The sequence below is a fragment of the Euprymna scolopes genome, chromosome 10 (assembly GCF_053919585.1).
Source record: "Euprymna scolopes isolate OS-2025 chromosome 10, ASM5391958v1, whole genome shotgun sequence".
Classification (NCBI taxonomy): domain Eukaryota; kingdom Metazoa; phylum Mollusca; class Cephalopoda; order Sepiida; family Sepiolidae; genus Euprymna; species Euprymna scolopes.
The window spans coordinates 66,593,221-66,621,199 of record NC_136491.1 but is presented as its reverse complement, the minus strand read 5'-3'; the positions used below and the strand labels follow the sequence as shown (position 1 = coordinate 66,621,199).

Genomic DNA, 27,979 nt, shown 5'->3' with positions numbered 1-27,979 from the left:
GGTGAATGTCGCAACCATACCCATGACAACTCAACAAGAGCTTCTTTACATTGAACTTGAAAAGAACCATATTGTAGTCAGCCGGAAAGCAGCCTGACAAAACAAGGTTCCACAAGTGGGTAGTTCTAGAAAATAAGCTTTGTTTATGGAATTTGCATATAAATTTAGACATAAATAGAGAATGGGGGAAATTGTTCATGGTGATTGAAGCTGGACGAGTGTTTTGGTGAAAGTTTGGGGGGGGCATAGATTGAAGCTCATATAAGCACTTGCCATGAAAATAATGATAAAGTAGGGACATGCTCGCAATGTATCTTCTGTGGGAAAGGGGTTTCATGGAGAACAAAAGAGCATCACCTATTAGGTTTTCAAGCTGGTTTTGAACTGTGAAGGCAGAATAGGGTCCTCCGAGCAACTCCTGCCCAAATGTGGCAATGGTACTCCATTTTAGGATGCATTTGGCTCTTATATTTCTACTCTTTGTTTCCAAAGGTGAATGTAGAATAAATATTCCTCCCATTTTCGCTGATACAAGTCAACAAGATTAAAGTTTTAACTTTTTCTGGTTTATGTCGGATGTATTGCAAGAAGAAATATCTGGAACTGATTCTCTATGTTTCCCATTCATGTAATGAATTGTTTTTTTTTTTATGGAAATAACTTGAGACAAGGCATGAAGCCACTCAATGTAAGGAACTAGCAACAACGAAAGCTGATTATTGCAAAGACATGAGATGCCTATTGCCATTAGTCTTGAAAACACCACAGCTGTAGGTAGAAGGAAAACAGTGAGCAGAATCTTGCAGTTCTTGGAAAGAAGCTACTGGAATGGAAAGCTTTATTACAATGAGGTATTAAAACAACAAATTGATAAAGATCTTAGATCATCAAATCAAATAAGCTGGAACAAAAGAAGCAGGAAATAGATCAGACACTTCTGAGGAACACATGCCATAATAGTATTTGTAGAAAACACTGAGACTAGCAACATCACGTCTGTGAGAGAGAGAGGTCACAGTGAAGAAGAAAGTGTGGGGCCAATCAAATTGCAGGTATGATTCTGCAATTTATCAAGAGTCTTCAAATGGGACACAGATTCACCAGCCCAAATATGACATCATGAGTAACTCACAAGCTTTGTTCAGAAAGAAAAAACCTAACAATGTCAAGAACTTTACCACCAATACCATAACTTTGAAGTTTGTGTAGAAGACCAGGATGCCATTCTTTGTTGAACGCCTTTGAAATGTCAAGTGCAATGATCTAGTCTTGCATAAATTATTTAATGAACAAGTCTGCTATTGACCAACCTCTCAAAATCTTTGCTAACAACAGAAAAGACTGTCATCATATGATTTATTCCTCTAGATGCACTTCGCCCCTTTTGACTTCTGGAAAATTTAATAATAAAAAGATATAGCCAACATGGTTGGATCGTGACTTGTGTTGTTATTATTACTAATCTATTAGCTATCATCAAATGATAACATGGTGGAAGCAATAGGATTATAAAAAAGGGCCACAAACACAATGCATAGACGAAACTATGAATAAGACAAGAAAACGTCTCCCAATCGGACAGTCTTCATTTTTTGGAATACACTGGGTTGCACACGAGTGCCATATTGAATATATATATATATATATATATATATATATATATATATATATATATATATATAAATAAAAGTGTAAACAAGAAGTTGTTGAAAATCATCATGAACAAAAGTGTGAAGTAAGTTCACTTAATTTATTTTATATTATTATTCAATATCTAAAAAAATAATAGATACAAAAGCATGGAAACCAATCATGTATTGAGATTCCGAAAATCTGGTTGACTCATTCAGATTTTTTAAGCAGCGATTTGAACTTTATTTCTTTGTTAAAAATGTTCCAGCCGACAAACAGGTTGATCACATTCTATGCTTGGCTGGCGAGGAAGGACTCAGAAGATTTAATGCTTAGATGTTCAAAAACTATTCTGACCGAGGAGATCCAGAAATTATTTGGTGTAAATTTGAGGAACGACTGGAATCTCAAGTTAATTTCCATATCGCATGATTTATGTGAACATAAGCAAAAGTACACAGAAAATGTTGACGATTTTGTTGCTAGGTGCAAATTACAACCTAAAAATGCAGGTTTAGAGACAACCAAGAAACTGAAGAATGGTTCATAGAACAAATCATTACCAGTATAAGACACCCTGAATTGCAAAAGCTTTTAATATCCAAAAGCATAGAGCTGATATTTCAAGAAACTTGAAATAGTGATCAAATGCATGAAGCGTTCCTAAACCACATGAGATAAATGGATGAAATTCAGGGAAAAGATAGTCAGGAGATAAACATAATCAAACAGAGTCACTATAAATGATGTGGAAACATAAATGGTTATCAGAAAGGAAAATGCCCAGCCTGGAGTACCATATCTTCAGCTTGTAAAAAAAGGAATCATTGGCCAAAGATGTGCACCAACAAGAATGAAAACAAGAGAAGAATCACCTAAGTACGTACAACATACAGGTATAAACAACTGCATGAGATTCAGAGTAAAAAGCGCAACAACTGAATCTGCTCGATAAAGTCAGACATGAGAGAATGTAGCAAGAGAGTTTGAACAGTTTGATGCAATTCCACAGCAAAGAGACAATCGGACCGAGATTTTCACAGAACTGCAAATAAGGCTTCCTAATAGACCAGCCACCTACATATTAAAGGCAAAAGTAGACACAGGTGCAGAAGGCAATACATTTCCCTTACAAATCTTCCATAGGACAAGGCAGATGACTTAAGACAACTCATCCCAAGTTCTACAAAAAATGAGCATGCAATACTAACTGCATACAATGGCTCAAGTATAATACAGCATGGTTCAGTTTGCATACAGTGTGCACATAAAGGTAAATGGATCATATTTAAATGTTTTGTGGTTACAACAGACGAACCTACAATAATAGGTCTACCCTCATTCAGAAACTTGGAATTAATAAGCCTCCACTGCAGAATAAGAGAAACCAAAGGTCCAATTAAATCCATTGTTGAATTAAGAAACTCTTACCCAAATCAGTTTAATCGCATAAGACACTTCAAAAGTGACTATCACATAGTCCTAAAATACAATCATCAACCAGTGATTCATGCATCCAGAAAATGTCCCATCCATTTGAGAAATGAGATCTAAGAGAAATTGAAGACTATGGAAGCAACATAGTGTACATTTGAAAGAAGAATGAAAAACTTTGGCTATGAAAAACTTTGGCTATGAAAACTTTGGCTATGCCTAAACTCAAAGGATCTGAACCGAGTGATCATAAGATGGCATTATAAGATGCCTACAATGAAGAGGCTAGCACACAAGCTGTCAAGGGTACAACACTTTTCAAAATTAGATGGCAAAAATGGTATTGGTCCATACCACTTGACGCAAAATCACAGCTATTGACGACTTTTCACTCATCATTTGGGAGATTCTGTTTTCTAAGAATGCCATTTGGTCTGATGATGTCTAAAGATGTTTTCATGCAAAGAATAGACATGATACTGGAAAAATGCCCTCGTACAATTGGACTGTTTGATGAAGTGATTGTTTATAGGAAAATGAAAGAGGAACATGATCGCAATCTGCACAACGAAATAGCACAAACCAAACGGTTATGCTTTAACAGTGAAAAATGTGCAATAGATCAAAAGCAAATACATTTTTAGTGCTGTCTGTAACAAGGATCGTATAAAACCAGATTCAAGTAAGGTAAACGTGATAAAGCAACTGCCCAGCCTTACAAACATCACAGATTTGCAAAAAGTGTTTGGAATTATCACATATTTGGCACCCTTCATTCTGCATGTATCTGATTTGACTGCACCCATAAGATATCTACTAAAGAAAGAATCCAAATACTGCAGAAAATCAAAGACTTGATTTGCCAGGAAATGTCCCAATTTTTACCAGTTGAAAGAAATGTTTACAAGTGGATGCATCCAAAAAACGTTTAGATGCAGTACTCCTCTAAGAAGGAAAACCAATTGCATTTGCCTCTAAGCCACTAACAGAAACAGAGCAAAAATATGAAAACATTGAGTGAGAGCTTTTAGCTGTTGTTTTTGGCCGTGAGCACTCAAGAATACTTATATGGATGTAAATTTCAAATAGAAAGCGATCATAAGCGATCATAAGCCATTATAAATGATCATAAGCCATTAGAAATGATCATAAGCCATTAGAAATGATCAGCTTAAAGAATTTAATTGCAGCTCCACTTCGTTTGCAACGTATGCTGTTATGCTTAAAAGAATATCATCTGAGTATCATCTATCACCCAGGCAAAGAGATAACCTTGGCAGATGGATTGTCCCGGTTAACAAACAAAAAATTCAAAGAGGAGATTAACCTTAATATAAGAGTGGATTTTGTCTAATTTTCACACAAATAAAACAAGCAACAAAAGCTGATACATTCAAGGAAATCACCAAAACTTGTCATATTGGGATAAGCTTGCCATCAAAAGTAGTATTTTAATGAAAACTGGCCAGATGATTATACTTATAATACACTTATAAGTGAAATTTCAGTAAAACTATGGAAATAATAGCCACAGATTTGTTTTAGGTTTCAGATCACATCATATGCTGGTAGTTGACTATTATTCAGATCTTCAGTGAGCAGGAAATCTCAGAGTGATTGATCAGTGACAACGGGCCTCACTATAGCTTTACCCTGTTCAAGCAATTTGCAAGTGAGCGGGGATTTGAACTACACATCATCTTCTAGATACTCTCAATCAAATCGTTTAGTAGAGTGCTGCATACAAGCCATAAAATGCTATTAAAAAAGCTGCCTTAAGTAACCGCGACTTAGATATGGTATAGCTATGTTTACAGTTCACTCCTATCGACCATGTAATTCTGTCACCTGGCGAATTACAATTTAACCAAACGCTTGTAGGAAACTTACCAGTAAAGTCACCTAACAATTTGATCCAAAAAGAAGAGATAGCAACTCACCCGCATCAAAGACAGTCATACCTAAAGTTCTGACATGATCAGCACACCCAAGACCTGACAGAAAGACAACATATTCGAATATATGATCCAGATTCCAGTAAATAATACCCAACAGTTGTCACACAGAAATGTGTTGAACCCAGATCTTACATAGTGCAGACTTTATCTGGAAAGTCGCTTTGCAGAAACCACAAGCATCTGAGGGAAGATAGGTCTGCAGCAACAATGAACCCAGAAGCATCTGCATCCACCCTGGTGATATCCCAGAATTCCATGGAGAATCAGCAGTTGGTATAACAACAAATCACACACCCATGGAACAAACCAGCACCACCACAACCAATGGCAGACCTGTTTCAGATACACATCCCAAAAGACATCTTACACTTATCATGGGACTCATAAAAACATCCAGATCCAGTTGTGTAGTAAAATAACCTAAAAAGTTCAATTATGATGAGGACAGTCCCTAGTCGAACCATCAGGCTATGTTTTTATATATGTCATAGTTCTTTTGTGTTTTAATTGCTTTTGTTGTTTTGGGAAAAGAGGGATGTAGTAATATGAGTTATTCTCCCTACAGGCACCATGATTAAATAAATGAAAAATATAGGTAATTCCACTCCCTTGATTTTGGGAATATATAATAATAAAAAAGATAAAGCCAACATGTGATTTGTGTGGTTCTTGTTGCTAATCTAATAACTTCCGTTAAACAATAACATTACAAAGACTAGCAGGATGATATTTACTTGGATTTTAAAGATAGGGACAACAGAGGACTCCTTCCAACAAGAGGGGAAACAGGACTGAGATTAAATAATTTCAAGAGGACAGAAGAAAGTTCTGGCAAACAACATTTGAGAACAACAGGAATTAAATCAAGACCAGAAGCCTTAGATTTGACAAAACCAGCAAGAATTCTAGCAACTATCTTTGGAGTGCTAATTACAAAATCAAGAGTCTGATCAGTTTTCAAATGCAAATCCGAAAGAACAGCATCAGAATCATCGATAGAAAAATTCTCAGCAAAAACACAAGCAAAGAGATCAGCTTTATCCTTAGAAGATGATATGACTTGGAAACCATTAAAAAGAGAAGGAATAACAGACTTGCAACGATTAATAAACCTATTATAGATTCTCCAAAAATCATGAGAGCCAATCTTTTGAGACGAGATAGAGTTATGAATCCTTCGAAAATAGCTAGACTTAGCTCCCAAAAATTGCTCTCTTGTCTTGAAGTCTCAGGAACATCTCATGATACTGATTGAAGCAATGATTATGATGGGCAATGGCAGACGCACAAACAGATGAAAATTAGGAAGGAGAATGAGATTTGGTTTGAAACTGACAATGAGAAATAAAGAACAAGAATTAAGTCAGTAACCTCCTTAGCAGCAACATTCAGAGACATACCAAAAGTAGAACCCCATGGAACGTCACATGGGAAACTGTGAAACTCATCTCAATCAGCTTTCTTGTAGTTAAACTTCTTCCTTTGGAAAGGACAATCAATTGAAGACTTAACAGCAAAATTAATCTCAACATCAACAACAGCATGATCAGAAGAATGTAATGGAGGAAAATAAGAAACAGAATAAGATTCAAGAACAGAAGTGAGAAAAAGATCAAGTAAAGATGAAGTTGATGAAGATTATTATCAGGAAAACATGCAGGGAAGGTGACAATTTGGAACAAGTCATGAGACAAAGAATAGTTAAGACAGATTTCACCAACAAGATCTGCACGATTACAGCGAGAAAGCCAGTCAGGATGGTGAACATTAAAGTCACCAAAGACAAAGATAGAGCTTGACGGATGAATTGTAATGCATTATCAATATTGTTGGATGTAGCATCAACAACAGAATAGTCACTGTCAGAAAGGGAATGGTATAAAAAGGACAAATAAAAAGTGGAGTGTAGCAAAAACAACTTCAAACTAATAAAAAGATATCCATCAGATTCAAGACTGAGGACGCATACAATGGGGAGATCCTTACAAAGAAAAATAACAAGACCATGCAAATGCATGGAAGAGTCTAAATGGACAAGAAATAAATAACCCTCAACATGTAGATCCTTTCTATCGATAGAAGAATTTAAATTTGTCTCACAAAGAGCAAAAACTGTAAAGGATATTTGAGCAAAAGAAAGAACTGAACATCAGGAAAGTTTGACCTGAAACCTCTGATGTTACTTTAAGAAATAGTAAGGTGATTTTCTTTTGTGTGTGGATCTGTAGAAGGCATAATAAAACAAATAAATAAATAAAAAGAGAGAAAGGTAGACTCACCTCAGAACAAATAAAGCCTGAAAGAGTCCCCACTACTAAAATCTCCTCGATTCTAAACAGGCTAACTAAAAAGATAAGCCCTTCAGGAGACCAATAAAGAAGGAAGGGCAAACAAAATGTCTACTCCTCAACTAATTATGTGGTTGACCATAAACTAGTGTTTTATCATCACACCATCACTCTCCAACAAAAACTAAACATGGCTTTGTCAAAATACCAGAATGGCATTTCAGAAGGTTCAGTGTCAAGAGTAAGGAAGAAATATAATACAGGGGAAGAGAGCCATAGAAAAAAACCCTGAAAGACTTGGTGTCAAGAACGACCAGGAAGAATATAATACTGTTGAGGTAGGTAACAAAAAGAAACAAAGTTCAGAAAATATGAACAGGTTCTGGTAATCAAATCAAAGAAATCGAGCTTGGGTGATCCAAGTAGTGACATCAAAAATGCTGCTAAAGTTTTGAAAAATTAACGAAAGCATCATTTTGTTGAAGTAAAATCAAACAAATCAAACTTGTACAATCCAAATAGCGAAGTCGAAATGATATTGACGTCTTCAAAATTGTCGGTTCCCTCAGGTGTGGCAAAAATTCTATGATTTTTTGTCAAGGGACTACCATGGTTTCTTCTAACATCATTTAGTATTCTTTACAGTATTCACTTGTAAATATTTTCAAATTTTCATCATTACGGAATTCGTGTTTCTTTCACCCGAGTCTTTTTTAAAAAGATTCACTTAAGGATTTCACTTTTATTTTGATACAACCATAACTATGATGAGGATCTCCATTATTTTCAAATTTGAATCATTATGGGTAAATAGTTCCACTGCCTTGTGAAAAGCAGCGGGATTAAATCTTGGCAAAAATCTGGTTTGGAATCCTGATAGCCAGATGGTGAAGTACTGCAACACTTTTCCTGCAACTCCTGCAACTATGATTGGCTTGCCTTTTTATTGGATTTTATCTGTAACAACTAGAGGGGGACCCCAGTAACTAGGCAAACATAGGTCTCCTTATCACCCACCTTACATCAGGAGAGGCAACTTCAGCTTTGACTTTTATAGCCATAGCAGACGCTGCAGTGCACCAGACTAGATGCAGAACACTATTGCAGAAGGCTGCTATCATCATCACTTGTGAAAAGTATACATGTTAATAATCGAACAATAAGAAATAAGTGGACACATGTGTATATAACAATAATTTTTTATTGACTAAATGCTATCATTAGGGTAAGTATGGAAGTAGGAGGTTGCAGCACATTCAAAAGAGGAATAGTGAGGAAGGGAGATAACTCTTGTTTGACTATATACAACAATGAGGGCCAGGAATAAACTCAAGAGCAACTTGAATTATATTACATTTCTATTATGATCCCTCAGCTTACATGTCTACATTCCTATTTATAGTTTGATATGCATTGATTTGCATAACAATGAGGTTTTACCCCCAAAAAGACATTATTAAAATCATGAAGTTGAGAGGGCAGGGGAATTGAGTTCTTGGAACTGAATTGAGTAAGTTGGACCGTAGAACGTAGTATAAACGCTGAGAACTATTCTTTTTTTTTTTAAATTACAAGCTATTTCGGCTTGAAATATAGTCGATGCAACCAAGATGAAAGTGGGAACTTTGAAAATTGAAAGTGTTGAGAAATGGAAGCGTTAAGCGATTCATGTCGCACTTTGAAAATTGAAAGTGTTGAGAAATGGAAGTATTGTTGTGTAGTGGGGCACATATATAACAATGGTGATGACAATTCTGATGGGAAGACATTATATTACATCATGACGACGACTGTGACAATTCTTAGAGGTTTCATATTAATACGGACTGAGAGATATACAATACAACAGTTCATATACACATATACAGGGGAGGAGATACTTCACTTATGATGGAGGAGGCACATTACTTGTAAGGGGGTTATACAAGAGTTCATTATAGATGATGATAAAACACAGTTACCTTTTTTTTGTAAAGAACGACGACACGTGACAACAGTTACAAACAGTTGGTTTCTTTATTCTTGAATCGATCGATCGGTGTCGTCAGGAATTCAAACTTTGATTTACATGGTCTATTTTTTCTCCCTTCACTTCTAAGGGGTTTTCCTCTCCAACTGACTCTCTCTCACAACTCTTGATTGATCAACTCTTGACTTTCAACTGAACTCTAACTTCGAACCCTTAGATTTCTATATTGAGAAATCTCTTTTGTTTATGATGTCAGAAGTGTGGTTTTCAAATGTGACTAATTTTCATGTGGCTTTACATATGTTTGCCCAAACACACTTTTGGTAAACAAAAGAATCCTAAATTCTAATTCTAACCTATTTTTAAACAATATATTTTTAATTTGCATTGTCCATTCTTTTAACTGACATATTTAATATTCAGATTTCTAAAAGAATGGACAATCAACTCTTTTTCCGACATAAACAATATTTAACTATTTCTAATAGAATTAACAATGGACTTAATTTCTAACATTTCATTTTCTATTATCTTTAACACTTGCCTACAGGGTTCGATTCTAACCTTATCCTAATATCATTTTCACTTATCTAGTATGTCTTCTTACTTACATGAGAAGGGGCAGCCCTTTCCCGTAACAGTATTAAACAATTTGCACTGAACTTCAAAAATTGAAAGCATTGAGAAATAGAGAGATTGAAATGTGATTTGAATCAGACTTTTTCTCATCATTATCATATAATGGAGAATTACAATTCGACTAACTTTTTTATGTTTGGGAAGCTAGTAAAGTCTAGCGATGTTTGAGAGACTAGTAGTGTCTAGCAGTGTTTGAGAGTAATGCCTACTGCTAGCCTCTCCAACCCTGGTAGACACTAATAGCGGTGTTTGAAGTTAATGTGAGTTCCGATTTGGGTATGGGGTTATGAAATGATCTTTAAAAATCATGGGAGGATGTAGTTTGACATGCATTGATTTGCATATTAATGAGGCTTTGTCTACAAAAAGACAGTATAAAAAACCTGAAGTCAAGAGGGCAGGGGAATCGAGTTCTTGGAACCAAACTGAGTCGGACCATAAAATGTAGTCCGAACGCTGAGAACTATTCATTTTTTTTTTTTTTTACAAAACAACGAAAGACATTATTTGAGAGAAGATGCTGGTGTTTTCCTTCAAACTTTGCAAAAGTAAGATGCATCACAGTCGACTCAGCAAAATGGCTATTTCTTATTTCAACAGACACCACCACTCTACTGACGTCTTGTTATCACGAAATTTTACCAGGAACTGAATCATCTTTGGTACCAAACTCTTTCGCGACAAATTTTAAAGTTGAGTCCGTGCTGAAAGTGTATTTTTGTCTACATCAGTGTGCATGCGCCAAATCAAACAGCAACTCCACGTAACTCAAGATATTGTGTACATACAAATGCAATTGCCGCAAGAAGATTATTTCAAAAGAAATTATGACGAAAATAGACAAAAAATACGAAATCAATAAAATTTATTTTTTAAACCCTCCAAAATTTAATCCACGATTTAAACGCTCACAAAATGTTATTTGAATTTATTTGGAAATATTTTAAATTAAAAAGAAACAAAAACAAACAAAAACTATATTCCGTACTTTTCAAGCTATGTTTTGAGTGGCAGCATCGTAAATCAGACATTTTCTTAAAAAAAAAAGTGTTTAAAAGAAAAAAAATGAACTGATATTATTGTAAAAAATTGAAACGGAAATCAGTTTGTTCTGAAAAGAAAAAGTGAAAGAATTTTTTTAAATGTTGGCGGACGAATATGACACGCCCTCCCATCCCTTTATCATTCAATAAGACAAAATAAAAATACTTGTTCAGTTTTTAGTAGATGATTATATCTAAATTTTATGTAGTATACTTTTTCTGTCGGGTTTTAAACTTTTCTAAACGGAGAAGGGGAAAAATCGAATAATTTGATTTATAAAAATGTCGTAAATAAGTCATTAAGAGGTGCTTTAACTCAATTTTTAATTTATTAATAAAAATAGGAAGGGGCACATCGTATAAAACAGCCCTTAAAAATATTGTTGAATTTGAATTAATTTCCTCTAAAAACCTAATAAGAGTATGAAAAACGTAATAAGTAAAAGTATGAACTCCAAATTTTCTAGATTGACATTTTTATTTTTTTATGTCATAAAAATGTGACGTTTTCTAATGGCGCGAAAACATGAACAGGCTAAGAATGGCAACAGATAAGAAAGAAAACATCTGAAAATGAAATATTTAAAAGTACTCGAAAGATTTCGACATTTTAAAGAAAATACCAACAGTTTAAGAGAAGGATGCCAAACTATTAATAAAATACATTATTTTCGGGTGGCGAAGATCAGTTAGAATGAAAGTTAAAAAGAAAGAAAAAATTCAGAGGGGTTTGCAGGGAATAGTCGAGGAAGGGAGGGGTGAGAGTGGATTAAAAAAAAACTCAAGTTAACAAGGAGGAGGAGTGAGTGGTACATGTCTACAGTCGATGTAAGAGGCGCAACAAGTGGCTAGATTTTCAGGAAGTTAAAAAAACGGCCATAAATGTGAACCAATCAGAGAAGTCGTTTTGAACGACTCTACGTCTTCGACTGAAAGAACTCACCTTATCCGTCAAGTTTTTGTAACTGTTCCCCACATGGGGGTTTAACCCAAGATTTCTCTAATGTTGTTACTTGTTTAATGTGCAATAATAATAATAATAGTACTTATTGTTTTTTGATAAAATTGTTTATTATTGTTGTTAAAAGGGCAAAAATATAAGACCTTAACTCTTTTGGATATTCGAAACCTTTCACAGCAACCACACCGACACCGCCATGAATTTGATTACTGTGTTAGAGAAGACAGTATCAACTGGTAAGAAAAATCTTTAATACTTATTTATTATATTCATAATAATTGCGATATGGCTTTTAGTTTATATTTTTAGTTTTGTAGAATTTAACTTTAACAAAAGTAACGATTTTAATCATAAAATTCTGCCTCTTTTTCTCTCTCCTCGTATGCCGGTTGTTAATAATCCTCCTTGCCTTTGCCGCTATAATTAAGATTTTCCTTTGTACGTAATAATTTTTTTCACCGAAAAGTATTATTTTTCTGATTCTTCAGATACAAGTGAACTCGAAGCTGCCCAGCAATTTCTAGAACAAGCCGCCCAGCAGAATCTGGTAAGTTAAACAACAAACAAACAAAAAAAAGACAAGCGAGAAATGTGAGAAATTCTGGCATGTGCGCTGCCCGTCCAATATGGCGGCGAAAAAGCCGTGTGATCCATTTGAAGGCAGTAGCAGCTGAATATTGGCCGCGAGAAAACTAACATCCCGTCCGAAATGGTTGTTCAAATAACCTTAGGTATCTTTTAGCAAGTCACCTGAAATTTGCTGTCTTTTCGTCTTAAATATTTAAATATTTACTCCATTTCTTGTATCTAGTCCTGTTGATCGTTGACATTCTTGCATAAAAACTAATATCTCAATTTTGATATCTGCTCAAAATATTTAATAAAACAAATACTAAATTTTTACAGCTTTTTTTTTTTTTAATTTTTTTTTTTTATTCAAATATTTTAAATAACTTTGATTTTAATGATTACATTTTCATCTAAAATGTAAATCCCGCGCAATTCTTAAAACGAGACATCTTTAAAACTATTCTTTCTTTTCGTACAGTTGCTAAATTAAAATCAAATTCTTTTTAAATTTCAACTAATAAAGTTATGATATTAAATGTTAACATTTCGGGGGGGGGTGATACTTTCATTATGAAAGTCTATTGTAATAGCTTTCGATTGTAATTTTCCTAAAGTTTCTCACTATTTTTACTTGAGTTGATTATTCTAGAGGCGTTCTTTCCCAATTTTTTTTTTTATAACTGCCTTTTTGGACGTAAAAAAACTAATATTAAAACCATTTTCCATTACTTTAAATTTAAGGGATTTATATATTTTATTTATATTTATAGATTTTATTTTTTTTGACCCAATTTTAAATCTTAAATTCCACTTATCCTTTTTGTCTATATTACAATTTGTACACGTATATTAAACTTCAACAGTTTTAGAAATTTCAAGTAGTATGACAAATTTGACCACAACGATTCTAAGAGTAGGATAGAATGACCTCCGACCTTTCCCCACTTTTGATAACAAGTGTAGTTTCTGTTCTAATAGTATACTTTCAGGACTAAAGCAATTTTACTTTATAATTCAGTTTTTTTTTGGGGGGGGGCTAGATTTTTTTTTTTTACTTTTTTTTTTTTCATATGAAAAAAACCGACATTGTTTCTAACTTTACCTTCGTGGGGAGGATTTGGTTAAAATCCCTTTTTATTTTCTCAATTTAGAAGTCAAGTTGTATTCTGTCTACTAGTTTGAATTAAAGGAGGAAAAAAAATTTTTTAAAGTAAATTTTCCCCGCCCATCCCAAGGTTGTATAAAAATATCCCCCCTCCGTCAAAGGTGTTAAAATTAGTATATTTTTTCTCTTAATGGTTGCTGTTAAAAAAAAAAAAATAGAAAAACAATCCCAACTTTTAGATTGCTTAAAAACTTGTCGGTTAAGCTTCGTATCGGAAGGAACTTTTTCTTCTTCGATAGAACTTAAAACTCGTGCTATCGTAAATAATTGATCAATTACATTCCGATCATCCTAAAATGAATCTCCATAAAATTTGCTGTACATGTATTCCTATCAAATTTAATATAAAAATTGTATTTAGACAAGACAAAGAAAAAGTGGTTAAAAAAATAAGGGTTTGTATTACTGTACACATAGATTCGAAAAAGTTGTCAAAAAACAAATATATAACAAATAAATGTTATCAAAGGCAAGATAAGTTACTTTTCTACCAAACTGGATATATTTTTTGTGTTTTTATTCAATGTAACATATTTATTCAGCTCGAAAAACATAGTGTTTACCAATGTATTCGAAAATTCAAGATGGCGTCTCACACCCTCTTTAACACCGTAAGTATGGAAAAAGGTGTTATAAATAAAAAACTATACAAAATACTATTAAAAACCCGCCGAATATATGTCAACCTATGTCACGGTAACATATATTGAGCGAGTTTTTAACTATTTTATCCAGTTTTTTATTTATAACATCTTTTCCCACATTTACCGTGTTAAAGAGAGAATAAGACGCCATCTTGAATGTTCCAATACATCGGTAAACACTATGGTTTTCGAGCTGAATAAACATGTTACATTGGATAAAAACACGAAAAATATATCCAGTTTGGTAGAAAAGTAACTTATCTTGCCTTTGATAACATTTATTTGTTATATATTTGTTTTTTGACAACTTTTTCGAATCTGTGTACAGTAATACAAACCCAAAAATAAATATAACAAATGTTACCAAAGTCAAGATAAGTTCTTCCTCTATCTAGAAGTGTTATATATATATATATATATATATATATATATATATATATATATATATCTTATTTGAAAATGTTTATTTTAGAACATAAGTTATGTCATTTTAAATTTAAAAAAAAAGCATCTGTTACCGCGCTGAAATAACGTTATTTAGAAAGGAAAGCCATTAACATGGGGAGTGTTTTGTAATTATTTTGTACTTTCACTAAACAATTTAAACGAAAATATTGTAAAAATTTTAACTCAAAGATACTATTTAAAAAAAAGACACGGTAACATAAAAAATCTGACATTACACGGTCATCCAATAACTCGATAATCGCTCAAACAGAAAATTAAACAAAATACTGGTTTAAACCCATCCAATAAGCAACATTATTTGTGCGGAAATTGGTCTACTAGTAATTTGTCTAATTTTCAATTTCTGTGCTATTATCGAAACCGTTTAATGTCAGCTATGCTAACTTAATACTCGACGTTTTCAAAGTAAATAAACGCTTTAAGTTAAAACCCAAAACTTACTATCTTTGATAACATTTGCGTATAAAAAAAACCGGCTGTGAAATATGGCAGCAAAACTTTAGGCATTAGTGCAGTTTAGCATCCCCAAGCAAATTGTTTTCAGTTTAGGAGAGGGGTTTGTGTTACTGTACACAGATTCGAAAAAGTTGTCAAAAAACAAATATATAACAAATAAATGTTATCAAAGGCAAGACAAGTTACTTTTCTACTTAACTGGATACCTTTTAGTGTTTTATATAATGTAAAATGTTTATTCAGTTCGAAAAACATTGTTTACCGATGTATTGGAAAATTCAAAATGGCGCCAGACTCTCTGTTGAACACTAAGTTTGGGAAAATAAGATAAAAATTAAAAAAAACTATACAAAATACTGTTAAAAACTCGCTCAATATGTTACTGTGACATAGGTTGACATATTTGGTGGGTTTTTACCAGTATTTTGTATAGTTTCTTATTTTTAAACCTTTTTCCCAAACTTACCGTGTTCAACAGCAGGCGCCATTTTGAATGTTCCAATGCATCGGTAAACACTGTTTTTCCAGCTGAATAAACTTGTTACATTAAATAAAAATTCTAAAAAAATTATCCAGTTAGATAGAAAAGCAACTTATCTTGCCTTTAATGACATTTATTTGTTATATATTTGGGGTTTGTTTTACTGTACACATAGATTCGAAAACGTTTTCAAAAAACAAATGTATAGCAAATAAATGTTATCAAAGGCAAAATAAGTTACTTTTCTACCCAACTGGATAATTTTTTAATGTTTTTATTTAATTTAATATGTTTGTTCAACTCGACAAACATACAGTCTTTACTGATGTGTTGGAAAATTCAAAATGTCGCCGAACTCTCTGCTGAACACGGTACGTTTGGGAAAATGAGTTAAAAATAAAAATATATACAAAATACTGTTAGAAACTAGCGCAATACCGTAGCATACACTGACATATATTCGGTGGGGTTTTAACAGTATGTAGTATAGTTTTTATTTTTAGCTCATTTTCCCAAACTTACCGTGTTTAGCAGAGTTCGGCGCCATTTTGAATTTTCCAACGCATCGGTAAACACTGGATGTTTCTCGAGCTGAATAAACATTTTACATTTAAAAAAAAAAAAAAAAAAAAAAAAAAATACCAGTTAGGTTGAAAAGTAACTTTTGATAACATTTGTTATATATTTGTTTTTTTGACAACTTTTTCGAATTTATGTGAACAGTAATACAAACCCTATATTTATTTTTTGACAACTTTTTCGAATCTGTATAGTAATCCAAACCTGGTATTGAAAAATCTTAGCTTGTACCGTAAATTACAAAAAATAAGCAATTTTCATTAAAAAAAAAAAAAAAAAATATGCGTAATTCTCAAATTTCGCTCTTGGTACCCAGACGAAAAGAAATGGTGTCTCTTCATTGGAAAATCTTGCATATAAATTATGCTTTTTAAAATTGTAATTGCTCACTTTCTGTATGACGATTAAAAAAAAAATTTTCAATACGAAGTAAGTACTTTATAAAGTTTTTATTTAATTAACTTCCATTTCTTATAACTGCCTTTTCATACAATAGTGGCGAAAGATAGTTTTGAACTTTTCTATTTTATATATATATATATATATATATATATATATATATATATATAGGCAAATTTGGCCCTTTACTTTTATGTTGACAAAGTAACTTTTTTTTTTTTTTTTTCAAAAATTTAATCCTAAAACAGTGAAACGTAGATAATATTAATGGAAAAAACTTAAATGCTCTAATACATCAAATAATGCCAGGAAATACTTTGATTCTTTTTGTGTAAACAAAATGGTCACAGATTGTGATTTAAGTGATCGATTTACGATAAATTCACATCATTAATAAATATTTAACATTTTTTGTAATCCGAATATTTGGGCAGGACAATTTAAAAAAAAAAAAAAAAAAAGGTCAAAGATACCAAATAAAAGTTGAGTTTTAAAAGATGAAATATCGCTTTGCTATTTAATGCTTACTATAATTGCATCTTGTAATGTTAGTTTAAGTAAATAAACTTTGCTGGATTGTCTATTTTTACTTTTTTACTCTGGTTATTTTCGTTTTGTTGATGGAAGGATTCGTATGTATTAAAAATGAATAAACATTTCTTTAAGAAATGGTTTACTTCATTTTTAAATCCCTTGATATCTGTGTTACTGTTCTCCCCATAATTTCTTTTAAATCTTAATATATATTGTAAATGTCTTTTAGTTTATGATTAAATAAAATAAGTTACTTTAACCAAGTGTTTCAATTGATTGCATTTATTCCACATAACATTGGAACATTTTGATTTGCCAGCTACCAAAGAATTTTTTAAAATGTTTCAAATGTATAGAATTTTAAATTATTCTAGTCATATTGCAATATAAAAATGTTTTTTGTTTTACATATTGATCTAATTTCCATTTTTTTTTGATATGATATTGAAAATTTGTATTTGATCAAGTTTGTTAATTTGCAAACAATGAACTTAAAAAATTTTTAGACATATTAATATAACAATAAAATTTGTAATAAAAATGATTTTTAATAGTTAACATCACTGTATCCTGTAAAAGATATATTGAATTTTCGGATGAAAAATTTTTTCAAATCTTTTCTTTAAATATTTCTGTTTTACAGCCAGAGCTTTTGAAAAAACTATCGGATATCTTGAAACATGGCGGTAATGGTCCAGTTGCTCGGATGCAAGCCGGCCTCCAATTAAAGAATGCCATATACTCCAAAGATCCAACTAACAGAGCCAATTACCAGCGCAGATGGCTTCAATTCCGAGAAGATGTGCGCATGTATATCAAAAAGAATGTAAGTTGAAAATTTCAATATTTATAAATTTTCATTTTTTGTAGTTATCTCTTAAACGATAATAGTAAAACTTTTTTGCCTTTATCGTTTTACATGCTTTTTCAGAATCCGCATTTTTATTTTTATAACTTCAGATTTTGGAATCGCTGGGTACAGAAACGATACGTCCAAGCTCGGCTGCGCAGTGTGTTGCTTACGTTGCTTGTGCAGAACTTCCGCACAATCTGTGGCCAGAACTCATCCCTCTTCTCACCCAAAATATTACGAATATCAACAGCACAGAACTCGTGAAAGAAGCCACCTTAGAATCCATTGGTTATATCTGTCAAGATATAGTAAGTTGTTTTTTTTTTGTTTTTTTTTCACAAGAAATGTACTTTTAGGTATGTGCAAAAAAAATTATAGTGCCCTTTTTTTAAGAAAAAAGGGAGGGGGTACCAATTCAAAATCTCATAAGTCTGGATACCCTCCCACCCTAAAATATATATATATAATTTTTTTTTTTTTACATTGTGATATGTGCTTTTGTGCCAGACAACTAAGCTTTTTTTTAGTTTGAGAAAATTGGCTTTTAATTGGTCCCAGACCCTAGGCAAAAAAAAAATGCCTTTTATCATTCCAGGTGGCAAGTTACCATCAGCACCTTGAATTGTGGAGTCTGAGATTATGCTTGAATATCATAAGCAACAAATAAATCACTAATTTGATGTTGGAGTCAGTTAATTTTTCTGGGTAACATTACCACAAGTTCTAATTTGAACGTAGTTACATATAATTTTTAATGATAAAATCTATTTTGAACTAATTAAACCCCATGAGTTTTAATAAATTTCATCTTTTTATACTTTCTATTTCAGGAGCCAGAGATTCTAGCATCACAGTCCAATGAAATCCTAACTGCTATTGTGAATGGCATGCGGAAAGAAGAATCAAGGTAATTTGGTTTGTTCTACAACAGATGTTATTCCAAAAATATTTGTTTTAAAATATTTGCAATTAATATTTTTGAATTTTAAAAAAATTAGACTCTATTTAAAATGTTGTAAAATGCATTTTCTTTTGTCAGCAACCATGTGAGATTGGCGGCTACTAATGCTCTTCTCAACTCTTTGGAATTTACAAAATCTAATTTTGACAAAGATGTAAGTATTGCAACTCGGCTATTACATAACAATCTAAGTGAAATTCTTGTGATAATGCATGTGTTATTGCTATTTAAAAATTGATAACTTTACTAATAAATTGTGTAATTTTGAGGATTACAAAATATGGGAGCACGAAGGTGTAATACTCCTGACTTCCAGCTTTTGAATTTCAATTTTTAATTAAAGGTACTTATATAATCCACTTAGAATATTGCATAAATAAAACTTTACTTACATAAGCAACTTCAAGCCATGATTATTTAATTTTGTGCATATGTAAAAGTAACAAAATTAGTAATGTTTTATTCAACTTACTGTCATGGTCAACTTTTTTTTTTTTTTTTTTTTTTTTTTTTTTCAATTTTGACCCATTAGCAGCAATTTTTGTTGGCTAAAAACCAAATCTGAAATGTGCTACAGATCCAAATACCCTACATATTAAATTTCAACTCTGTAGACCAAATATTCAGATTTTGGTAAACTTTTTGCACACACAAGGTCACTTAAGGGAGATGAGACACTGATAGAATTCAGCTGAGAAATCCTGATAGATATTACTTGAAGTAATACTTTCAAGGTGATCCTAGCCAAAAAGGAAAAGCTCAATATTTAAGAATAGAGCAATATATAAGTTTGGTGGTTACCGGGATTCACACCAGAAGCTAATCGTCCAACACACCGTTCTGAATGTCATCTCTCAGATTATTTTGCTACCCATACTACTGATTTTTAGGTCCATTGCATACATAATTCAATGCTCAAATTCTATTACCCACGGGGATAATTACAATGGAATGATATAGTCACCAAACATCATATACACTTTGTCAACACCGAGAAAGCTTTTGGACTACATCCACCAACGAATATGGCTGCCCGTATACCTTTCGAAAAATCAATAAGGAGCAATACGCTTTTGCTATATGGGAATATTACGTTCTCCCCTGGACCTATTTTCTCTCCATCTGGATTTATAACCCCGAAGGACATTGTACTCCTTCCGATAATGGACTGCCCAGGTTGTATCAAATTCTCTTTTCGTATAATTTTTTCCATATAATTATCCACAACCACTCAAAAAAACTATTTTCAATAATTGTGCTGAAAAGCAAAATAAGCGTCCATTCACAGCTGAACATTTTGCTAACCGCATTTCATTTCCTCTGATATGAGCCATTATTGAAAATCCATGGATTAAGGACATTAACATAACCCTTTCTATATATTCCTTTTGTCAAACAATAAATTCTTAATTCGAATGTGTCTGTATGTGGGTTTTTTTTTCTTTTTTCTTTCAGAATTTAAAATTTAACCACCAAACTTGTGTGTATGTATATATATATATATATATATATATATATATATATAAAATAAATAAATTTCTGTTATAATATATTTTCGTCTTAAATTCTATGCAATTATCCAGTATGTAGAAATTATGCGTAAATAGAATTCGGTGTAATAGTGAAGTGAAACTAATCATCTAAGAAACCATAAAAATAAGTAAAAAAAATTTTTAAAGGAATATGCAAATTAAAGTTCATGTAGTTGCTTGAATATCCATAACTAGGTATATTGAGTTATTTTTAGTAATTTAAAGATAGAAAAAAGTAGGCTTTTATAATATCAATGTTGTGGCAAGACAAAACTTTATACACACATCCTTTCAAGTGAAAGTTGAATTAAAAATCTTCAACCCAATGTTTGCCTTGGAACTATAGTATTTTGCTGGTTACCCAAAGGTTGTCTTACATGATCTTGGTGGCTGAACTGCTGATGACTGGAAAAACCATTAGCTGCAACACTAAGTCAATTTCTCAGACTCTAACCTGATAAGAAATTCTCCTTGGTATATGGAACACTGGAAGTGTACCCTGTAGGCATCATAGGGCTGATTTACTTACAAAATAAGTACTTTTTTTTTTTTTTTTTTTTTTTTTTAACCAGCTGTTATCAGCATCCAGCAGTTTTTGTTGCTGCTGAATTCAAAATTAAGACTGAGATTTTGACTTTAAAAAAAAAAAAAAAATTGGTGTCCCCTGATTTTAAATAGATGTGCAGTCAAAAAAAGAAAAAATTTTATTTTTTTTATTTTTTTTTTGTGAAAATTCCCGTTGCGTCCCCGGGGGCTCAAAAAGTAAAAAAATGGCAAATAGGATCTTGAACAGAAACGTGCGCTCTATCCCAACCATTATCAATGGACCAGAGGTCATCTCGACAGCATCCGACAAGGCCAAACTATTTGCCAAAAACTTTGCGGCAAATTCTACCCTGTGTGACGAAGGCCATCAACTCCCCATATTCCCTCCTATAACAGACAACACGTTATGCAACATACAAATATCTGTGCGTGAGGTCGCCCAGCTAATCAAGAACATTGACTCCAGTAAAGCAACTGGTCCCGACGGTATTCCAATTATAGTGTTAAAAAAATTACAACCAGAACTTGCCCCCATACTTTCCAAACTGCTTAAGCGTTGCCTTAAGGAGAAGTGCTTTCCAACACCCTGGAAAACCTCATCATTATGCCCTGTATTTAAGAATTCATGTGATAAGTCATCCCCCTCTCAGTACAGACCAATAAGTCTCCTGTGTGTCATGAGTAAGTTGCTGGAATCCACAATAAATAAAGTAGTCAACCACCTCAGCAGAAATAACCTTCTTAGCGACACGCAATATGGTTTCCGTTCTGCTAGATCTACAGCAGATGTGCTAACGGTTATATCTCATAGGATTAGCGAATCTCTCGACAAAGGCTTAATTTCCAGGGCAATTGCTCTCGACATATCACAGGCCTTCGATAAGGCTTGGCATAAAGGCCTACTACACAAGATTTCCAGCTACGGTATAACTGGAAATGTTTTCTCTATCATTAAATCATTTCTATCTGATAGGCTCATAAGAGTAGTGGTTGATGGGCAGAAATCAGAGGCCCACAGTATTAATGCTGGAGTCCCTCAGGGGTCCATCCTGGGCCCAACTCTCTTCCTGATCTACATCAATGATCTCCCAAAACACATACTAAAATCCTTCGTTGACATCTATGCTGATGACACGACCATCTATGGCAACACATCAAAGGCCGTAAATGATGATGTTCTCTCTCCTCTGATCTTGAGCGCGTGGTATAGTGGGGAAAGAGGTGGCTGGTTACCTTTAATGCATCTAAAACCAAGCTCCTATCTCTACATCATAAACGCTCTGATCCCCATCTGGCAACAATTGAAATGAATGGCTCTCGTCTAAGGGAGGCCCCAGGATTTGATAAGCTCCTGGGTTTGACCTTTACACCTGATCTTAAATGGAACACATACATCAAGTCTGTTGCCAAGGTCGCTAGGAAAATGGTAGGATCCTTCTACCGCTCCAGAAGATCTCACCAATGATGCAATTCTCTATCTATATAAGAGCCAAGTACGTCCAAAGATGGAGTACTGCTGCCACATCTGGGCGGGGGCTGCAAAAAACAGCCTATCCTGCCTTGACGGAGTACAAAATAGACTCCGTGGCTTGGTGGGGGATGTCCTTTTCTCTACCCTGCAATCTCTTTCCCACAGAAGAGACATAACGAGCCTGTCGTTGTTCTATCGTTACTTCCATGGCAGGTGCTTGTCTGAGCTCCATTCTCTGGCCCCCCCCCTCGCCAATCTTTCTCAAAAAACACCCGACTAGCTGACACCACCGTCAATAATTTTCCCCACTCCCTATCTGTACCTAAATCAAAATGTAGATACCATGAACAAAGCTTCTTTCTTAGAACTGCACGCCTGTGGAACGCTGTTCCACTTGCCTGTTTCCCTCCCGACTTCAACCTGGATGTCTTCAAGTCCAACACAAACAAATTCCTGATGACCCCCCCCCCCCAAGTAATGACACCTTACCAATTCTCCAATACTATTGCTACACTATCCCCTCTGATTACTGTACACACAATAACCCTTATCCCTGAGTGGCCATTGGGCCTTGATAAGTGGTGAACTCCATGTAAAAAAAGATTTTTTTTAAAAATGGCCAAAAATGACACTTTTTGCCTTAGTGTTTGATCCATCCATTAGGTTTTCCTTAAACTTCGCCAAAATGTGGAGGCCATTGTTAATATAAATTCATTATGGATGACCCTGGCAAAATTCTGGTTCACCTCCCTCTGAGACTTTTAAGGCTAAAAAAAATACTTTTGGGGGGGGGGCTTTTTTTTTTTTTTTTTTTTTTTCTTCCCAATTACTCCAAAAAATTTATATGTATGTCTAGTGATTTTCCATGGTGCTGAATTCAAATATACATTTATTTATTTTTTTTTTTATTTTTATTTTTTTTTTTTTGTGACGTCATCTCACACACGGCACCAGAGGGGAACCACGCTTGCGCGGTTTGTTAATGTAAAAGTAAAATTGTTTCTGTATTTGTAGACAAAGAAAAATAACCAATGATGTGCATGTATATATTATAAAACTGAGCAGGAAATTTAAGGTGGCATGTCAACACATGCTGTGTCGAAATGGGATTACATATATTTGCCTGTTTACTAGTGATGCTTTTTCATAGTACATAGTAATGTTAATAATCTCATCTGAAAGAGCACTAAGATGACTTATGGTTTTCAGTTTATGATAAATCTAAATGCAGTTTTACAAATTGATTTGTTTAATACAAACTATTTTTCTTTCAGCCTGAAAGACATTTCATCATGCAAGTTGTTTGTGAAGCCACACAATCTCATGACACAAGGGTATGTTTTTTGCCATTTTTCTATGTCGGCTAAAAATTTAAACTGAGAATTAACCTGGTGAAAATCTGAACATTATTTTTTATAACATTTTAAACAATGTTTCTATGATCGACATGCTAAGTGAAAGTTTTTCTTCAGTTCAAGAATTGCAATGTCAGCTAAAATTCTCATTGGAAGAAATTTATATTGAAACTCCCATTTTCTTTAACAGATTCTTTTTATGTCAATGACATTCAATGTCAAGTTTTATGTCAATGACATTCAATGTCAAGTTTTCAAAAGTTGACAGGAACTTTTTAAATCCATTATATTTTCAATATTTTTTCTTTTCAGAAAAAAATCACATCTGATGAATGATCGTAAACTTGTTTGTTCAGGATTATTGTACATTCCTAAGTGAATCCCTTATTACACGTTTAAGAAAAGGCTGATTTCTTTCAAATGGGCAGAACCGTAATATAAGATTTTTTTATGTTAAAAAAGCACATGATACAATATGGAGACGTGGGTTCTTAAAACGTGTACAGCATAGGAATAAGAGAAAATATGGCAATATTCATACATAACTTATCCTATAGATCCTACAGAACACAAGGAAACGCTCTACCAGACAAATGCAAAAGGAATACAGAATACCATAAGGAAGTTTCAAATCTATCACCCTATTTGATAAAATAAAAAATAACATAAAAAGTTAACCCAGGATTAAAAAAAAAAAAAAAAAAAAAAAAAAAAAAAAAATTACTATTTGTAGATGACTTTGCAATCGTCTACTCATCAGCAAATATGCCAACAATAGACAAACTGAACCAACAAAAATTGTTTTAAATTATCAAAGTTTGCATACATTTCTGCAGAAAACAAAAATATTACCTTGATCCACAACTCAAAATAAACAAAGACAATTTGAATCATGAAACACAAAATTTATCTCCCTTGACAACAAACTAATTCACATCGATAACCTAACAAAAATGCCTAAAAGCACAAATTATTAAAGATAATACAAAAGCTAGTCTGGGGAGCAAATCAAGGCATAATGCTAAAAGTATACCATAGAAAATCGAGGATTAGGCTTTTGTTTAAGAATCTATCAAACAACACCCATGAAAAGCTTATATAGACCAACTAGCAGGGAGTACCCAGCATTGCCCGGGTGTTTGGAGGTGTGTGATTTTGGGTAAATCAAAACAAAAGAATAAAAAATCGTTTTGGTAGGTAAGTAGCAAGAATTGAAGTGGAAACCTTGAGGCGCAGTTGGAAAATAATAAAATGTGAAAAAAAAAACGTGCGCCGTTAACCGTTCGCCGACCAAGAAATAGTAACGGAAAGATGTTTGAATTTAAAAAAAAACAAAAAAACCTAACAGTTTTGGTAAGTAGTTAGGATCGAATCCGAAGCCTTGAGACGAAGGTGGAAAATAAAGTGTGCAAAAAACCTGACACGTTACCTGCTCGGCCAGCAAGAAAGAGTAACTGAAACACATTTGAATTTATTTAAGTATTAAAAACAGAATTGACACATGCCCGCAATAAAAGTTAACTCTGCTACTTCTATTTGACCTCATTAATGAGGTCAAATAGAAGTAGCGGAGTTAACTTTTGCTGCAGGGCAGCTTTTGGGTTTGCTTACCTAACTTTGACTGGTTGTTTCCCCAAGATGTTGGGGAGGGGGAAACTAGCTCCTCATTGTCCAGATTGCATAACAATTGTCTGATATAAAGAGTTTGGCCCCACATTGATCACAAAGCTGATTGTTTCTGGACGTTCCCGGGTGCGATTGCCGGGAACAGTGCCTTAGCTTGAATTAGTTTCGGTTTTATACAAAAAAGCTGAACGAACACAAGACGGGCTGAAATAGCAAGAATTTTGTAAAAATTGACGTAAATAAATCTAGACGCAACACGCGGTTGCAAATCATACATATTATGATCTAGGGGCTATATAAACAGTTCTAAGCGATAGTACCCCCCCCCTACAATTGTTATATGGGTTGTGGAATTGCCATAGCTATTTATATAATTATAGCTAATTTGCGTATTTTAAATATTCATTTTAATTAATTCCCTATTTTTCGGTGTTCTTATGGGATCATCTTTAGTTAACTATTACGTGTAATTATCATGCAGATATTCTACATGATTTATACTTGCGTAAAAAGGTTATAGTAAACACCTTTTTCTATATATTGCGTGTGTGTGTGTATATATATATATATGTTTAAAAAATGTTGCCTATCAAACTCCTGTCAGTTTTTGGTCTGCAGATATGAAACTTAATATATAGGATATGCAAAACTTTTAGCCAGAGGAAAATCGGTGCAAAGGTGAATATTAAAATGAATATGCATGCATAATGTAATGGCTATTAGTTTGTTTTAATTTTTAGCCTTGCAGCAAACGTCTTCATTGCTCAGGCATTAATGTTTAAGGAAAAAGTAAATTGTAAACTAAACATTTTGGTTTTGATTCTTAATGGTGGTGCACAATTTTTTTTTTTTTTTTTTTTTTTTTTATAAACTTTTAAAATCATTGCTATATATTGAGTCCAATCCATATATCTACAAAAGTGAAATTGTTTCTTTGTGTACATTTCCCTAAGGGGTATTGAAATTTGGGAAAATCTTAATCGATTTTCGGACAGAAATTTGGCTGTCAAAATTCAACGATTTGACCTTTGAGAACTCTACCGAACTCTTCCGCCAATTTTGGGTCTAAATACTTGAAATTTTAGATGTAGGTTTCTTGGATATGGATCAAACTTTTTAATTTGATTTAAGCCCAAAACAAATATTATTGGGGTTAAAGTTAAAAAAAATTGGACCTCTGTGGTTCCTACCAAATTATTCAGCCAATTTTTCGTCTAAACATTTGAAATTTTACATAAAGGGTATTCAGACATAGGGCAAGCTTTTTAATCAGTTCTTGACATAAAACCTGGCTGCCAAGGGGTCAAAGTTCAAAAGATCTGACCTTTGCCGTCTCTAGCAAACTATTCATCCGATTTTGAATCTAAAAATTTGAAATTTTACTGAAAGAGTATTCAGACATGCAAGCTTTTTAATCAGTGTTTGGACAAAAATTTGGCTGCCAAGAAGTCAAAATTGAAAGAGACCTTTACAGACTCTACGAAACTCCTCCACCAATTTTGGGTCTAAGTACTTGAAATTTTAGATGTAGGTTACCTGAACACGAGTCAAACTTTTTAATATATATATATGCGCACATAGTTATGAACAGTACATAGGGCCCGAGCAAAGCCGAGCTGAACTGCTAGTATAAAATACAAAATCTGCATTAATCAATATCATTTAAGTGTATTTTATGACTGATCAATACTGGGCGGCCTGCTAGTATCTGTGTAAATTTTATGCTGTTCTACCTTACTAAATTTAAATTTTTAGTATATTTGTCTAATAAAAATTTGAATTATAACTTGAGTTTGAAGGTTATCAGATGACCTTGTAGGATTGTAAATGTAATAGGTTTTGTTATCTTTGGTCATTGGTTACCTGACTATCCTCTTCTGTCGAATGCCAAGTAGCACTAGTTGTAATGCGCATTATAGAACAATTTTTATAATGTACATTTGTTTTTGTAAATCAATAAACCTTTAATTCCAATCAGTAACTTTCTTTGTAGGTACGTGTTGCAGCTTTGCAGTGTTTAGTAAAGATAATGTCATTGTATTATCAATACATGGAACATTATATGGGACCAGCATTATTTGCTGTAAGTATTTTTATATTGTTTCCGTTTATTAAAAGAAATTGTATTTAATGTAATTGAAAATATTAATAGTGCGGTGAATGTATGATTGAAAGTAAAGTCAATACATTTTGTTGATAGCCATCATAGTCATTCAATGCAAACATTTCAATAGTGTTTGTAATGCAGGTAATCACACTTTCTATGCACTTATAAATCTAAAGTGCAATTTGATCTTTTCATGCAAAACAAGTCTGATATAAGACATGGTTTGATATTCTATGAAGCGATTTTTACTAAAGTATTTTCTTTCTAATTCTTTTTAGTGTTATCACACCAGTCAATAAATATCAATA

General features: G+C 33.1%; 1 protein-coding gene across 1 annotated transcript in view; it reads left to right on the top strand.

The window, feature by feature from the left end:
- The first annotated feature begins 11,884 nt into the window (after positions 1-11,884).
- Positions 11,885-27,979, top strand: part of LOC145286036 (importin subunit beta-1-like) — a 55,258-nt gene continuing 39,163 nt past the window's right edge. The window contains exons 1-8 of the mRNA XM_080134660.1: positions 11,885-12,160; positions 12,413-12,471; positions 17,864-18,046; positions 18,181-18,381; positions 18,904-18,980; positions 19,113-19,188; positions 23,858-23,917; positions 27,558-27,647. Coding sequence (XP_079990786.1) covers positions 12,121-12,160; positions 12,413-12,471; positions 17,864-18,046; positions 18,181-18,381; positions 18,904-18,980; positions 19,113-19,188; positions 23,858-23,917; positions 27,558-27,647 — 786 coding nt within the window. The 5' untranslated portion in view covers positions 11,885-12,120. The remainder of the gene's footprint in view (positions 12,161-12,412; positions 12,472-17,863; positions 18,047-18,180; positions 18,382-18,903; positions 18,981-19,112; positions 19,189-23,857; positions 23,918-27,557; positions 27,648-27,979) is intronic.